The sequence below is a fragment of the Syngnathoides biaculeatus genome, chromosome 16, assembly GCF_019802595.1.
Source record: "Syngnathoides biaculeatus isolate LvHL_M chromosome 16, ASM1980259v1, whole genome shotgun sequence".
Taxonomy (NCBI): Eukaryota; Metazoa; Chordata; class Actinopteri; order Syngnathiformes; family Syngnathidae; genus Syngnathoides; species Syngnathoides biaculeatus.
Window position 1 is genome coordinate 24,629,433 of NC_084655.1, and position 16,996 is coordinate 24,646,428.

Here is a 16,996-nt window from a genome sequence, read left to right on the forward strand (position 1 = left end):
ACACGGGCAGGGTCGGGATTTGAACCCAAGTCCTCACAACGCCAAAGTTTGCATTAATACGTCATTATTTGACCAAAACGTATTGCAGCGCTATGTCGTATTTTAGAAATGTACTCTTGACACGAGTTGCTCCATCGATGTCGGTCATTAATATCAATCGAATGCATTTGCAAAACGTTCCATTTCGAAAGTTTCAAAGCAGAAATCGTCACGAAAAGGAATCTGATAAGTATCGTGCAGCTCATTTTATTACGTTAAACAGGATGGAATTTATAGCCCCCCCCCCCCCCCCCCCCCGTGTATTTATTAGAACAGTTTGGTGATAATTGAGTCAGGAAAAACTTTTCAGCGTAAAATGTCATATTCTGAAATCAAAAGGAAAAGAAGAAAAAGCATCTTATTACAATGAAATGTTTTTGAATCCAAATTATTTCATGAGGTGAATTGAAATGTTATAAGGAGCAGACGCAAAAAAGGAGGGGGCAGCGCGCGTAAACTGCGTCGGAACTTCAAACGTCTTTGGCTTTCGTCTCCGCGAGCGCTACCAAAGACGAAAGGAGGCCACGCGGAGTCTTCGTTAGCATTGCTGTCAAATCGTTTTTCCAATTTTCACCTGAAGACGTCGGCCCTCAAGAAGTCGACATCTGAGCGAGTTCGGCTCCCGACGTTCCGCCGGCCGGTTGTCACGACGTGCAGGAAGCGCGTCCGTTTTCAACGACGCTTATGCCGATTCGCGTGGCCGAGGGCGGGAAGTCCGGTCAGCCGTTTTCGGGGTCAGGAAAACGGCGCCCTTTGGGCTTTTGATCGGAGGCCATTTCCATTGAGCGACGGCCGCTTTTCATCGGAATCAAAGTATTGATTGAGAGTCACAATCGGGAATCAACGCGGGCAAACGAGGCGCACGAAAACGGAGCGCCGCGATTTTCCCCAAAGAGTTTTCACGGCGCTCGCAATTTACGAGGCGAGTCGCTTCTCAGCCTTGACGGCAAAATTATCAAACTGGGCCGGCTCGAAGGAGCGCGTCCCGACGGCGGCCCATCCGTTGCTGGGCGTCAGCGCCACGGCGTTCTTCCACAAAAGAAAACCGTTCAACCTTCCCCACGCCAGCGCGCCCCGCACGCCCAGCGAGAGCCTGTACCAGTCGCCCGCCCGGGTGCCGGACGGCCCTTCGGCCAGAACGGTCAGACCCGCCAGGTCGTTGGTCACTTTGTACGTTCCGTCGGCAAAGACCCAGAAAAAGACGCCCCTGGCGCCGCGGACGGTCTGCCCTCCGCGATCGACCCTGACGGCGACGAAGACGCCGCCCGTCTCGGCGCGCTCCATGAAAACGTCGCATTGGACAGTCGCGTCCCGCCACGCGTAGTCGCCGATGACGCTCACGGTCTGGTCGGCATCCGCCACCCAGGAGATGGGCGATTGGGTCAGGACTTGGCGCAAGGTCCGCGCGTGAGGCCCGGGATCCGTCAGGTTGGTGTGATATTCAAAGACTCCGGTCTGGTCGGCGAAGTTGGGAGCTTCCGAGAAGGGAGCGTCCGGCACGTCGAAGTCGTCCTCGTACTCCTCCGGGAACGGAGCGGGGGCGGGCGGATCCGGGTGCTCGCCTTTGCGCCCGCCGGTCATCGTGGTGACGGTGTAGACTTCATCCACGGCCAGACCGAGGCTGAATTTGCCGCCCGAGAGCTTCAACGGAGTGAGCCGCTCGAAGAAGGTGGGCGTTTTTGTCCCAAAGTTAAAGCGGGAGCGCCACACTTGCAAACGCTGGACGGAGGAAAAGGAGCCCCGCAGCCAGAAGGTGGCGTTTTGCGAGGTCACCGAGTAGGGCCGCAGCGGCGGTCTGATGCACCGGGAATGGTCGCGGCTCATGGTCTCGATGACGACGGTCACGTTTCCTCCGCCGTCGGTCAAGGCCACGTAGCTTCCGCCTTTGGCCAGATGTCCGACGGTCTTGAGGTAGGACCAGCCCGGCCGGCTGAACTGCGTCGTGTGAGCCGTCATCCAGACGGGAGACTCCACCACGTAGTTGCCGCTCCAGGGCTGGGCGGCGGTCATCAGGCCGTCGCGGCCGAAGGGCAGCGCCTCGTAGTAGCTGGCCACCAGGTTCCAGGAGACGCTGGCGCTCATCAATCCGTTGACGTAGTTCTGGTTGAGGATGCGGGCCCAACAGCCTCCGCCGACCTCGTCGTTGAACGTGCTGTAGTCCTCCGAAGACCACAGCCTCTTGCCGGTCTTCAGGGCCTCGGCCACGGTGACGGTGCCCGGGTAGTGGGCGCCGATCACGTCCACGGCCCGGCTGAGCTCCGGGTCCGACAGGAGCGCCTGGGAGATGGGCTCCCACAGGTTGTCGCTGGCCACGATCCCGACGCGCCGGAGGCCGCTTTTGTCCAGAGTGGCGCGCAGCAGCTTGATGTAGGCGCTGTCGAAGCTGCGTTCGTTCCAGATCCCGACATAATCGATGTCGAGCTCGTGGAAGCGCTTGGCGCCCAGGATCCAGTTGACCACGTAGGCCGCCGTGACGTCCGGGAAGTCGTAGGGCCACTTCTTGCCTCGGCCCACCCAGCCGGGAAAGGCCCAGGGCAAGGCGATGAGGGTCACGTTGGGATTCCTCCTCTTGGCCTCTTTCATGAGCCACCATTCGTAGCCCCGGAAGTAGTTCTCGTCGTCTTCCGAGTGCATATGCGACGGCTCCGTCCCGTCGGTAGTTTGAGCGTCTCCTCCTATTTCCACCTTCAGCATGTGCAAGGAGGCCCCGAAGTTGGGCTTGAAAAGATAGTCGAGGATGTGGCTTCGGTGGGGCTCCGCGTAGTTGACCAGTAAACGCGTCGTCGCCCCCCCGCCGCTCAAGCCTCCGATGCCGTCAAAAACTCGGCCCGGTCCGTCGGTGTCGCTCAGTATGTACGTCTGAGAAAAGCAGGACGCGACCAAGAAACTTGGAAACAGCGCCAGGAAAACAAACGCCATAGCGGGAGCTGACCTTTGGACCGACTCTTAACCATCACTTCCGGGGTCATCGCGCTCCGTCCCGGAAGCAAAGTCAAGCCGCGTGTCGACACAAGGAAGTAGTAGCGAAATGTTCCTTTCAACTTAAAACAACAGGAGCCTTCCTAACTACTCTTGGACTCCGCCACGGGGTCGGCGACGGTTATTTTGAAGATGTCTTTCGGAAGTGGAATATTTACGGACGGCAAACATTTGAGTGACGTGGGGCAGTGCAAAAAAAAAAAAAAAATGACAATAAAATAAAAACCGTACGTCGTGACGTCACACGCCACTTAAGAGACGCGACCGGACCGCGAGTTCGCTCCCGCAGTCCGAGAGAGGCTGCGACACGCCGCGGGCAGACGTGGACGTCCGCCGCGGGCCGAAGACTCCTGCGGCGGAACCCAAGGTGAGTCCGGGCCGGTTCTTGGCCGTCCGCAGTCGCGTGCACGCCGACCGTGACAAACTCGAACGTTAACCTGCGGGAAACGGCGAGCGAGGCTTTTGCAGCCCCGAAAGTGGGCCGGGCCCGTCCGTCCGTGGTGGGCTCCTGTTGGAGGCCCCCCCCGGCGCAGCTCAGCTCAACACTCACACTTGAGCTCATCGAGTGTCGCGCACGAGCTGCGCCAGAAGCGTCCTTGAGTGACGTTTTTTAGATGGAGCCACCAAAAAACACGTACCGCCAAGAAGCAATCATGTTTTTTTTTTTTTTTGTTGACTGACAAAAAAAAAAAAAAAACAACGACCGACACCGCCGCATACAAACCGAACGGTGACGTGTCTGTTTTTTTCTCCTGACAGCAGGCAAAAGTTTCTCTCGTCTGAAAAGAGAGCAATTGCAACCTGTCAAAATGGATGGGAATCCACCCCACAAACTAAAGTAGCAAGAAAACCCTTTCAGCAGCACGAATACTGCAGCAGCACATCTAGACAGACACTCTTGACGCACCCATTCATCATTTGCTGCAAGCGAAAAACGACTTGCTGCTGGAGCCGTTTTCTTCGGGTATGTACAGGTAGGACGTACCCCCCCCCCCACCCCGTACTTCCGGTGGCCAAAGCGCACCCACCAGGACGGCCTTTGCAGTCAACGCTAGAAATCTCGATGCACATACTCAATATGTTGTGTTTTTATAAAAGACATCACTTAGTGTCCGTTTGTTAGGAAAAGAGGATTTGAGATGCGAGTCTTGCGGAACACATTCAACTTGTAGGTGGTGGCGGCGCTCTACCTGGCTTTTCTTTCCGCTCATCCCAATTGTAATTTCTTGGCAATACATATTGCTGACTCAGTTGCGCAGGTGAGTCACGGTGTCATGAAGAAGAACAGTCACCCGGAACACGTTTTTCCGGCTTCGTCTTTATTTTGTCGTCATCTTGACTGGTGAGAAAGCTTGAAAGTGTGAAATCTTTCCTCCCTTGATTGTTAAATTCCGATTCAAAGTGCGGCAACGCGAGGTGCGACTGACCCGCGGGGGGCGGGGGGGGGGGGTTGACCGTGTACCCATAGACCAAAATAACATCCAGATAAAAGCGTGCGGGCGGGGTGGGGCGGGGGCCCTTTGGGCTTCTAAACTGGGAAAAACGTCTGCGTGGTTCGTTTCAATTACTGATTCACTCGTTTATGAGGTGCCAAATTACATTTCAAATATTCGGAAAGTTGATTAATAGGCCACCTTTACGTCTTCAGTATTTAATTGTTTTTTTTTTGGGGGGGGGGGGTTAGCTCAGTGCCACATCAAAACAACAGACTTGATTTTTATTTTATTTTTTCCCGTGGTTTAACTGGCCCAGTTTGACTTTTTTTTTTTTTTCTGGCCTTGAAAGTTTCGTTCTTTTCCTGTCTGGGATTCTTTTTGACCGAAAGAATTTTGAGGCCTTTTTGAGCGGCACAGGATGCCAAAGTCAAGCTGTGGGCATTCTGATCAACTTTCCTGCCGTGCCACTTCCCCTCCCGAGCCTGGAGAAGTGGAGAACGTTCCTTGGACACGGGAGGGCGTACGCGTTGGCGAGAGCGAGACGCAAAAAGTCAACTTCGACCTGAAGGGGAAAATGCGTCACGTGCGCCATGCAACTCGTAATCCAAATAACTTCATTTGCATGTGGCCTTTCAAAAAAGTGGTTCGACGAGTTTCCCACCTGTCAAGCCGACGCGTTTGGATTGGCGCGCGAGCGGCGACGCGCCTTCGCTCGGCGCTCTGTCTGTCGAGCGGCGGTTGCGAAACGAGCAAGCGAGGAAGATTCGGACGGCTGACGTTGCCTTTGCTCTCTCTCCCAAACAGAGGATGGGCCCCGCGTGCCGCTTTCTGAGGAGATGTCTCTGGGTCGGCTCCTGCGGCGCGCCTCCTCCAAGGCCTCCGACCTCCTGACCTTTAACCCCGGCGGGGCGGGCGCGACGCCGCGCTCGGGCATCGACGGCGAGATCGTTTACTCCAAAAACAACGTGTGCGTGCACCCCGCCGAGCCGCTGCCCGGCCTGGCGGAGCACCACCCGGGTGGGTTTGCACGATTCGCTTTCAGGTCGGGGAAGACGAGCGTGCCGACGCAAAGTGGGGGAAGCGCATTCCGTTGGGGGGGGGGGCGAAACCTTTGGGGCGACATGCGCCGCAAGAACCCGAGAGAAGGAAGTCCGAGTAACGGGCGGGCTCTGACGTTAGCGGCTGTGCGTGACTAGCATAAACGCTAACACCCCCCCCCCCCAGACCCAATTCCTTTGCTAGTTAGTTACTAAAATGAACTGTGTAGAGATGCAACAATAATTCCATAACTCAGTGATTGAATAATCCAATAACTATTTTGGTTATGTCGAGACATTGTTCAAGTTAAAATTGTCCAAATGATTTTTCTCCAATTTCTGCCATCTTTTGTGAAAGCAAAGCAAACTAATGATGGATGACACAAGGCAGCACTGTGGCTTAGCGGTTAGGGCATCTGCCTCACAGTTCAGAGATTGCGGATGGAGTCCTCCTCATGCGTTCGTCGCCGAAACGTGCACGGCGACTTCATTGCGGTTTGCGTAAACGGGGGGGGGGGCGTGCTCGTCCGGGTGGCTCCGGTTCGAGCGTTAGCAATGAACTGCCGCAGGAGTCCCACAGGGTGGTGGTCTTGACTCACTGAGCTTCTTCATGTGTTGCGGTTGCCGCCGCCGCATTATGCTGTGCTCACGGTTGCCCTCCCCCAGGCTACCTCTGCGTGCACGCGGAGAAGGACGAGAGCCTGGGCACCACCCTCATTCTGACCTGGGTGCCCAACTCGCGCATCCACAAGCAGGACGAAGAGGCCATGCGCTACGTCACGCCCGAGAGCTCGCCCGTGCGACGGAGCGCGCGCCGCGGAGGCCGACGGTAGGCCGACGGTCGTTCTGTTGCTCGCCGTTTCAAATGGAACATTATTGAAAAATTAGCAATACACAAAAGTGCAATGGCGAGAACGCTAAATGTTGAGGTCCAGTTGCACCGACAAACGCAGTCAAATGTAGACGACGTCAAATATCCACAAAAAAAGTTCCTTCTTTGGCCAAGATAGCTAAGAAATATGTATTTTTGTCTCCTCACTGCGACTCGATTGTGCCGCTTCATCATTAGCCAATCATGAACCGGCGGCCGTGACATCATCCAAACGCAGCGTCTTGATTGGTTTAGAGAGTCAAATTTGTCCGCTTCGAGTGACGGCGCCTCACAACTGATGGAAAATCTGATCGATTATTGTCAATTTGTTGTTGCGACACCACGACAAACGGCGAGATCGAAACTTTATTTGGAATCCGTAAAAGGTTCCAGGGTTGAAACTTGGAAGGAAGTCATCAAAAAAATGTCCAAAAGCGGCACCGACGCGGTCCGAACGTCTCCCCCTGCAGGCGGGTCTCGCGCCCCCCCGCCGCACAAGCGGAAGACGAGGAGAGCAACGTCACGGGCGGCTCCCCCGCCGCCGACGAGGCGGACGAGGGCTCGTGTCCGCTGTCGGACGAAGTGAGCCGCGACAGCGCCACGGGCTCCGACTCGGACACCTTCTCCTCGCCCTTCTGCCTGTCGCCCGTCAGCGAGGCGCTCTGCGAGAGCGGCGGCTCCGTCTTCTTGGATGACGACGACGACGGCGGCGGCGGCAGGTCGGTGGGTCTTTATCGCATGCAGAACCTCGACTTTTTTTTTTTTTTTTGTCTTCATAACGAGAATGAAGTTGATGATTTTAACGGCTTAATTGAGCCACCGTTCATGCTTCCTGCTTTCAGCGAGCACACGTCCTCGTTAACCGCAACATTAATTATTGTTATTACACTTTATGATCTAAAAGCGATATGATGCTATTATTTGTGTGGGAGGACCAAGCGCACGCTCCCCCTATCCCCCCCCCCAACTCGGTGTCACTGATGTGATCTTTTTTAAAAATATTTTTATGTATTTTTAACATGAAAATAAACGGTCTAGGCAGAAAGTCGACTTTTACATCAGCTGAAATATATTTTTTTTTCTTTCCCCATTTTAACAAAACATTTTATTAGTCTGTGCTGAGCTTTTGCCAGAAGTTTCCAGAATGCTGGAGAAGCAGCGCAAGGTATTGCAAAAAGTTTGTTTCGTGCATCGTGCTGTTATTTGGGTTCGCAGTCAAGAGGTGGCGGGTTTGAATCTCAGCTGGGGTCCTCCCGTCTGGACTTTGCAAGTTCTTCGGTTCGCAGAAGCCGCTAACTTATCTGTAATTGTGACGTGTGATGTTTTTGTTTGTTTTGTGATTGGCTACATCTAACCCATGCAATTTCAAAAAGGCCCCAATATATGTGCAATGTATAAATTGAGTAAATTGGGAACATTCCAGTTCCTCCGACTTGCCACAAAATGGCGCCAAATGAAAATGATTGAATAATTGGTTGCAGTACCGCCCGACTCCAGGTGGCGTCTCACTTCTTTGACTTTTGCCAGTGGCTGCAGGCCGATGACGTCACGAGGCGACGCGCATGCGTCTCTTGTGGGCAACCTGCGTGGGCACCAGACGGCGCTCGTGCACTGCAACATTGCCCCCCCCCCCCTCCCCCATCTTTCATCTGTCTGTGTGCGGGCGGGCGGGCGGGCGAGCATGAGCATTTTCCTTCCTCTCCGTGTTTCTGCCCTTCCCGTATTCTGCCCACCCTCCTTTTTCAAACGTTCCATCTTTTCTTCTCTACTTGCTGGTTCGGAATACGCTCAAGTGTTGCCCACCTCCCGCATATGGCTCCCCCCGCCCTCCTTCCCTTCCCTTCCCTTCCCTTCCTAAAGTCTGCGTGAAGCCCTTTTTGATTTTTCCAGTTGTTGTGCTGGGCCGAATGTCAGCTCGTCGGTTTAGAGGGCGGAAACTAGGCGGCCGAAAACCCGGCAAGTGTCTCCATCTTCCTTTCTCTGAGCCTCGCATTCGTTGCCGGTGTGAAGGGGCCACAAAGTGGAAACATGTCAGTTGGAATCACTCAAAGAGAAAAGGCCGCCTACGGGGGAAGAGCAAGAATTGGAAGAAAGGAGGGAGGAGGGAGGGAGGCCCAGGGAAGAATCCACGGCGGAGCTTTTCAAGCACTTTCTTGCCACTTTTGACCAAAGTAACAAGTGCCGAGCGAAGCTCGCTGGGACGCTTGATTAGGTACGGCGGCGCAACCCGGTTGCGGGCGGGCGGGGGCGGGGGCGGGGGTGCGCTTCATTTGGCACAAGATGGAGAGAGACGCTGCGGTTGTTTCATTCCAATCGCAAATGCGTGTTTATGATGGACAACGGTAATTACGTTGTTATTATTATTATTGTTTTTAATTGCTATCGAATTACCCTTTGAAATAGGGGAGAGAAAAAAACTATTTTGAAATAGCACGCTGAGAAAATTCCAATTTCCTTTTGCAATTTTTAAAATAGAAATAAGACTATTTATTAATGATGATACTTTTCTATGTGTTCTCTCCAAAATCGTGACTTGTCAGGAATAAAATAAGACCATCTTGCCAGAGGTGGTTAAAATAATAATAATAATCATAATAATTCAAGTAGTTTTCATGCCTGACGCAGTATACACCAAATTTAAATCTGGTTCAAGAAAACAATCAGTGTTATCCGTCCACTTGAAAGTCTGCGCTCGCGTCAATCAGACAAAAAGCCTTTATTAAAGCAAAGAAGTTGACGAAATCGTCTTGAAAGGTCAATTAAAAAAAAAAAAAAGGAGGAGCTGGCTAAGTGGTTTAATTGGTACGTAACTTTCATGGTGGGATTCCTTTTGGACCCGCGGTACGGGCAGCCTAGTGGTTTGCACGTGTGCCTCACAGCTCTCAGGTTTGAGTCCTGGCTTTGGGCTTCCTGTGCAGCGTTCGCGTTTTCTCTCCAAGTTAATTAGATGCCGACATTTCATTTGACACGATGCCATATGATTGGTTGACGTTTGAAGAAGAATTCAATAAAAGTAAGAGTGAGACGATGATGATGAGCTTGTGGCGGAGTGCGGGTGTGCTTCGGGGGTTTGCGCTGGCTTTATTTACCGAACACTTAGCATCTCGCTAACCCAAGCGGGGGGGGCCACGAGTGCTCGACCTCCCCCCGGCCTTGGGGACGCACGCCTTGTCGTAGCTGGCGGCCTGTTTGCAATGTTTTCTTGGGGGAGGGAGCAGGATTTATTTCACCTGGACATGCGAGTGTTTGCTTTCTAAGTGCCGTTTTGTTGTTTTTGAGGGTGGGGGGGCTGAGAATATTGTTTCTAATATCAGCTCAGCATCCCATTGTCCGATCACTAATTCAGCAGCTGTTTTGTTTTTTCATTTTTTTTCCTGTGATGCCGCACACAAGTGGTGCACGTAAAAATGTACGACAATAACCAACGAGGCAGAAATCAAACTTGACTACAAAAAAAAAAAAAAGAGTATTGAAAAAGGTTTTGGGGCTTCCAACTGTTTAGTTGTTGTCACACAAGCCGCTTCGTGCCCACAAACGTTTTTGACTGGCAACAGGAAGTCCAAATATCAACTTTGTAAGTGAGCCCCATGCTGCAAGTCCAAAGACGTCATCTGGAGGCGGAGTCGCACGTTTTTCAACTCTTCATTGTGTGTCCGCCGTGAGCTAATGGAGAGAACTTTTCTTTATCTGTTGGGAATGACGCTGTACAGTGAATTAACAATTTCAGGTCGGAGGGAATGGATGGACAAATTGGAATTGGACAGTTTGATGGGCGGGGGTGACGCTTTCTCTGTTTCCAGACGCTCACGGGGAGGAAAGGTTGAAGATGCCAGCAGACGTCAGGCCCCCCCCCCCCCCTCCATCAATCGTCCTCGCGTTTTGCAAGTCGCAGATAGGACGGCCGCCCAAGTGGCTTTTCCCTGAAGCGTGTTTTTGATTTGTGCACATTCTTGCAAACTCGGCGGCCAGCTGGTTGCGGGGGGGGGGGGATCCCTAAACGGAAATGATGAATATTAACAAAGCCATGACTTGATTGAACGTTTTTGATGAAAGTTTGACTTCTCTTTGGAACATCAGCGGGTCGGCCGCACGTTGGCACTTTTTTTGCGACGTTTAAAAGTGCGTCATGGTCATTAGCGACGGTTCGTTAGCGTTCATGCCGGCTGCTCCTCGAGCTGGCAATCCAGCAACTTTTTTTTTTTTGTCAGTAACAGCAACAGAAAAACGTTTTTGTACTGGAATTTCAAGACTGATGATTTGTGGAGAAACTTTAAGGGGGGAAAAAAAGTACTCTGACACCTTTGCTAAAGGCCACCCAAGCGGGCCTCTGTGGCGCACATCGGGTCCCGTCTTAAAAAAAAAAAAAAAGGGGGGGGGAACCGTGCCTTATTAATTAATAAGACAAATTGTGCGGGCAGGGAACCGTCCGAGGAGTCGAGGCGCCTCTCGACGAGCTCCGCCTCCAGCCCGGAGAGCAACGGCCAGTCGCGGGGCGCTCGGTGGGAGGAGCAACAGAAGGCGCTGGCGCTGGAGCAGCTGTGCGCCGTGTTCCGGGTGGACCTGGGTCACATGAGGTCGCTGCGGCTCTTCTTCAGGTCTGGCGGGGGGGGACGCGCGAGGGGAACGGGAATGTTCCGGCGGGTTACAACGTCCCCGCGGTGCCGTTGCAGTGACGACGCCCGCGCCAGCGGCCAGCTGGTGATCGCCAGCCGAGAGAGCCAGTACAAGATTCTCCACTTCCACCACGCCGGCCTGGACAAGCTGGCCGAGGTTTTCCGCCAGTGGAAGTGCTGCAGGGAGATGCGACTCAAGGACCAGGTGGGGAAAATTCACCCAGCGCCAAGAGAAGTCAAAAATGTGACGTGAATCTCCCGGATCCGCGTTCATCCTTTATCGTGGCGAAATGGTCAAATGTTCGCACCCCGGGCGGGGTTCTGCTGACAGTTTTGTTGCCATGTTGAATTGTCATCTTTCACAACAACAAAAAATGGCGTCTCTGGGTCCCAAGCGAGATCTAGCAGCATTTCCTGCCAGAGTCTAGCTACTATTTACCCATTTTGGAAGAAAATAAAAATTGCAGCGTCAATCGAAGATGGTTGCCACAGGCCTATGAAGTGACGCCAATGAAAACGTAATTGAAACTGTTCAATATCTTCCCAAGTTATGTGCAGTATGTCCTCCTTTGGCATTGCATTCCGAGTTATCAGCACTAAGCATAAAATCCATTTGAAGTGCCCCCCCCCCCCCCCCCCAAATCCACATTTGGTCTCACCTCCTCTTCTTTTAAACCTCGGGCCGCTCGTGCAGGCGTCGCACGAGAAGACCTGCGTGCAGTTTTCCATCCAGAGGTCGGCGCCGCCGTCGGCCGAGGGCCACCCCGAGGAGAAGCTGTACCGGAGGCTGGACGTCGCCACCTGGCTACGACACCTCAACGACGACGGCCAGGTGGAGGAGGAGTACAAACTGCGCAAGGTCATTTTGCTTCCTTCAAAGGTGGTCTTGAGCTGTGACGGCGGCCTCTCGTCATCCGCGTTTGCCCGCTCGTGACCTCCTCAAACGTGAAGACGGGAGTCGTGCCGAGGCCCACGAGCGGCGCTTTCAAGTCGGAGTTCAGGTTTGGAGGCCTCCTGCGGTTTAAAATAATGCGACGTGACGCAGAAGTGCAAAGCGCCGCGTGCTGTCGTGCGCTGCCCGGCGACGCACCGCGACTCATTTGAGACCTCCTGGCTTGACTCACTTTTCCAGCAATGACTCAGCTCTGCTTCCGCGTCGGCAACCGAGAATCCGTTGGGGCTGTTTGCGGCCTTCGAGTTGGTTTTGCCGTTCGTTCTGTGCAAATGCAATCGCCGGAGCTTTCAAATGGAAAAAACGGCAACACTTTTGTGCAACTCAATTCGGGTCGCCCCGGCCGTTTGACTCTCAAGTGGTTGCCGGCCGAGGGTTCAACTTTTGGCCTTCTGAAGCGTTTCCAAACAGCAGCGGGAATGTTGTAACATTGCGTACGGTAAACCTGGGTTGAGTTGACCGCCAAATGGTGAATTCAATTGAAGGGTCACATTTGGAAGTCCAAAAGCACGTTTTTAACTTCTAAGTGCTGTTCGCCAGCTCCGGTGAACACGCCCGCAAGGCACAAACGAGGGAATCTGCACCTGAAATAAAAAAAAAAAACAAAAATAAAAAAGTTGAGATTTTTGGGTGAAGGATGGAAGTCCCGCGTTGATCGATTGAAACTTTGTGGACGACTGCCGAACGGCCGCGCCGGTGTGAAAAGATGCCAAACGATGACGTGAAATCCAACAAAACTGCCCTCGACTTCATTCATTTACACTTTGTGCCAAGTTTAAAAAGACGACGCCTCGCTACTTACTTATTCATGGCAAGGTTTCATGTTCATCGCGATATTTGCTGTAGTGATGACTTTACTCCTCCCTCCTGTGCCAGTTTCATTTAAATTTTGCTGATGTCGGAACCTTTCGGAGCACGACTCCCTCACAAATTGACCCCATTTTTCCTGAAAATGTTGCGAATTTTTCCAAATGGCCCTTTTTTTTTTTGAGGCATTCCAATTTTTTCACTTTCAAAAATTGGAATCCAGCGGCCCCTCTTTTTACGCAAGTAACGAGAAGTTCAGGTTAGGAAAGGCATAAATTGGCGCTGCTATTCGCATTCCCCAAATTCCCCCGTGCCCGTAAACATCTCGTATCTTGGTTTGAAAGTGGCGCGATGGCGCCGCTCTCCCATTGGCTATCGCCGGCATCTTCCTGGCATCCCGTTGGCTCGCAGGGCCCTCAATCTTTACCCATGATGCTGTTCGTCTCGCTTCGACGTTGAGCGTCACTGAATCACACGTTAGTTTATTGCACGTTTATTTTGGGCCCCAAGAAACTTTAGTGGAATGAAGTTGAGTGTGTGCGTACATTCGTGCAAGGGTTTGCTTGCAAATAATGCAAATGAGCATCATTTGTATTATTCTTTCTATTTTTGTGCTCTGAATGCTTATTTTGGGTGGGATGGGGGAGGGGGGGGGGCTTGGAATGGATTAGGCTATTTACATGAAAAAGGGCTTCTACTTATGAAACAACTTCTGGAACAAATTTTGTAAGTAGAGGTACCACTTTCTAGCTTTTTTTTTTTTTTGAGTGCAGATGGCGAGGTGGTCGCGGCTCCTCTGCGATCCGACGCCTTTCCACGTTTGACGCGCGTTTCTTTGCGTTTCCCCCGCGCCAGGCCATCTTCTTCGGGGGCATCGACCCGTCCATCCGTGGCGAGGTGTGGCCCTTCCTGTTGCACTACTACACCTACGAGTCCACCTCGCAGGAGAGGGAGGCGTGGCGGCTACAGAAGCGGGTGCGCTACCACGACGTCCAGCAGAGGAGGTGACTTTTTTGTTTTGTTTTTCTGTTTTTGTCGTGGCAGCGCTTTACTTGACGTTATTGGGTGCTGTGCTGTGGCTTCTCAGCAATCGATAGGAACGATGAGGGAAGTGTTGACGGGAACCGGCGGCGGCTGCCCAATAGAAACATGTCAGCGCTTATCAGATCATATCCTACTATCAGTAAGAGCTTTAAAAAAAAAAAAAAAGGAAACTGCAGGGGTATGCGTGAGCCCTGTTGAGTGTGTGTCGTGGACGTGATTCCGCGTGAGTGGAAGGAGGCTGACAATGAGCCGATTAGCGTGTAGCATCAACCTAATTAAAGGCTTTTGTTCAGACCGTTGGGAAGGGGGGGGGGGGGGTTCCCTCTCGCCAGTCGTTCGCAGGAAGGATGCGAGTATCCTTCGCCCCTTCGGCGGGTCAAAGCCGAAATGTAGCAGCTGCTCGAAAAAGTGACGCGAAGCGCTCGACCAACGTGACAAGCGAGAATGTCCTTGCGCTCATCCGGAGGAGAAAACTCGAGTTAGCCGAAGCTACGTGGGCAATGTTTTCATTTCCTCGCACTTAAAGGTGTTCCCGTAAAACTGAACGATTGGATTGTCGCTGGCCACCTGATACAATCAATGCAAATGTTGCCTAATAAAAGTTAAAATGTAGAAAGGTCCTCGGCTTTGTTCAGTGTTGTTGATCAACAAACATGATGCTAAATATTCTAAAATTGACGTACGGTGCATATCAAAGTATTATTTTAGCATTACTGATTCATCCGGAAGAATTTGTGTTCTAAAGCACACGTTGAAGGACCATTTAGGACCATTTTGAGCTGCCCGACTTAGCAGAACCGGATGGTTTTTATGGTGTATTGTCCTGTGACCGTATTATTATACAATCCATATTCACACAGGAAAGAATAAAATACTGGACACATTGTCATGGTGTTATGAAAGCGTTATTTACGATGTGTTCAAGGCTACGTTGTTTGTTTCTGGTCCTGCTTTAGGACGAGCAGAGTCGGCTCGTGCGGCGTCTCGTTCCCTTGCGCGACCCAATAAGTTTGTTTACCTGTTTCCATGGAACCCACGGACGGACGCGTACTGCAGAATGGTCGCTGCTTAGCAATCCAACTCTGGAGATGCCCGCCCAGCCCAGCCCAGCCCCGCCCCGCCCCACCCCGGCGACGCCAACAAAGACTTGCGTGGCGTTGCATCAGGTGCGCGCTCGTTATTCCCGGCGGGCTGCGTGCAAAACAAACAGCCCTAATGAAATCCCTTCTGCTTTGGCCGCGACGTGAACTTCTTCAGTACAATGCAAATGTGTCCAAGGACGTTCGGAGGCGCCGCCGCCGCCGTTCCCCTCAATCGTTCGACAACCGCGGCAGCCGCAAAGGCGCAATGCAATGAAATGAAATGATGGAATTCAAAAGTAGAATTTCAACGTTGTAATACGGCGCCTCTTCAAAAATAAAAGCTTCTTAGTTCTGCACGTTTTCAGCAATTATCTTCGAACACGTCTGGCGTGCACTCAACTCTCATTTATTGAGATGAACCAATTATTATATCATTATATACATTTTGTTTCATGCATTTCCTTGCCAATTTATGAAAGTGCACTTTTGAGAGAATTGCAGCGGCGCGTGTATTCTGTCCACTTGAGGTCACCATCCACGCACACGTACGTCCGTTGGCCCCGCCCTGCTTGAATGGAGTGAGCGGACGTGGTTTTGATCAGGTGATTTCCTGGGTGAACCATTTGCTCCGTTCCTCAGACTTGTGGTCCTGGCATTCAAGTCAAGCTAGACATTGCTCTTTACTCGCTTTTGTTCCTGTCGATGTTGAATTTATTTCATAAAACTAACTGCGGCTTGTGCGGTGAAATGCGTAGAATCACGCGCGTCGTTCCCCTGGCAGATTATCCATGAGCCCCGAGGAGCACAGCGAGTTCTGGAGGAAGGTCCAGTTCACCGTGGACAAGGACGTGGTGAGGACAGACCGCAACAACCAGTTCTTCAGAGGCGACAACAACCCCAATGTGGAGAGGATGAGGTGAGGCCTTCTCGCCGTCTTCTGCCACGGTTGACTTTGCTGCTGAAGCTCTTAGCTTAGCTTAGCCTAGCTTAGCATATTGTAGCTTTGAGCATGCCTGCGCTTTAAGCTAATGGCGGTCGGCCCAACATGGAGCAAAAGCTCTGAAATAGCAGCTCATTGATTCCTCCGCATGTTGTCTATTTTTCCCAATTGTCTCTCATCTGTGGTGCGGAAATGGACGCGACAATCCCCCTCGACTGCGTCGTTTGAATTTAGAAAAAACAAATTCCGCCAGGCGTGTCGTTGCGCCTTTAGTCATCCAAAGCGCTGCAGATTGCGCTCCCCGCAAACGTCTCTGAGGCCGATTTGTGTTTTCATATTGCGACATGAAGAGCGATGTCCTCGAGGCTTTCCTTTTCCGTTTTTCAGACAACTTAATTATGCGTGAGTGCTACCAGAGACACTTTAAAGTGCTACCCATAAAAAAAAAAATAAAAAGAAATAGATCATTAAAGAGCTCCCTAGTTACTGTCAGGTTGGCATGGCAACCACGTGCGCCGTCGCAGTGGGCCACATGTCGAAGCGTTCAGTACGTCGGGGTGGGACGGCGTTCCTGCGGGGGGGGGGGGGGGGGGGGGTCGCGAACGCGCCCGTAAAAGCCGGCGGCGTCACGTTCACGACGTCGCGGTGCTGCTCGGAACTCGCGACCTCCGCCGTGGAATACGCTCAACTGCTCCGCCGCCAGCTCGTACGTTCGGAATGTCAAAACAAACGTTCAGGACGCGTTCGAAGCTGTCACAGAAGGAAAACCGGAACCTAAAAGTAAAATAAAGTTAACAAAACGACAAGAAGAGTGCGGAGCAAAATTGGCCTTGGGATATATTGGCAGTGTCATGCGATCTGATGTCGTCACACATGACAAAACTAAAGAAATGCATTTAATAAAAGACTATATTTAGTAAAGTAAATATATTTGTTACAGCAGCTACATTGTGGTATTTTGCACAGTTTTTTTCCCCATTTGATCAACATTGATACGGGCTGCCAAGAAAATGGCTCACGCTGTCTCGGGGGCTGGAAAACTCATTAGCGCCCCCCCGACCCCCCCCACCCGAATCCTCTGATGGCTATCTTGGAAAAGCTGCTTCTCCAAAAGGCCAAAAGGCCAAAAAGCCGTACCGGTCTGGGTAGGAAATCCTCTCCCTTGCTTTTGAGGTCCTTCCCTCTGGCCTGAGGCT

At 52.1% G+C, this 16,996-nt stretch overlaps 2 protein-coding genes across 2 annotated transcripts in view; one reads left to right on the plus strand and one right to left on the minus strand.

The window, feature by feature from the left end:
- Positions 1-302: 302 nt before the first annotated feature.
- galcb (galactosylceramidase b) lies at positions 303-3,097 on the minus strand. The gene has a single exon (XM_061845385.1). It carries the CDS (start codon positions 2,956-2,958, stop codon positions 955-957), a length of 2,004 nt encoding a protein of 667 aa, XP_061701369.1. The 5' UTR covers positions 2,959-3,097; the 3' UTR covers positions 303-954.
- A 136-nt stretch (positions 3,098-3,233) lies between these two features.
- Positions 3,234-16,996, plus strand: part of tbc1d16 (TBC1 domain family, member 16) — a 38,247-nt gene continuing 24,484 nt past the window's right edge. The window contains exons 1-9 of the mRNA XM_061846484.1: positions 3,234-3,385; positions 5,259-5,471; positions 6,158-6,320; positions 6,833-7,081; positions 10,781-10,957; positions 11,033-11,180; positions 11,670-11,834; positions 13,590-13,738; positions 15,642-15,776. Of these exons, the coding sequence (XP_061702468.1) occupies positions 5,291-5,471; positions 6,158-6,320; positions 6,833-7,081; positions 10,781-10,957; positions 11,033-11,180; positions 11,670-11,834; positions 13,590-13,738; positions 15,642-15,776 (1,367 nt within the window). The 5' untranslated portion in view covers positions 3,234-3,385; positions 5,259-5,290. The remainder of the gene's footprint in view (positions 3,386-5,258; positions 5,472-6,157; positions 6,321-6,832; positions 7,082-10,780; positions 10,958-11,032; positions 11,181-11,669; positions 11,835-13,589; positions 13,739-15,641; positions 15,777-16,996) is intronic.

Coding starts and splice junctions, on each gene's coding strand:
- galcb (XM_061845385.1), bottom strand. CDS start 2,958: ATGGCGTTTGTTTTCCTGGCGCTGTTTCCAAGTTTCTTGGTCGCGTCC.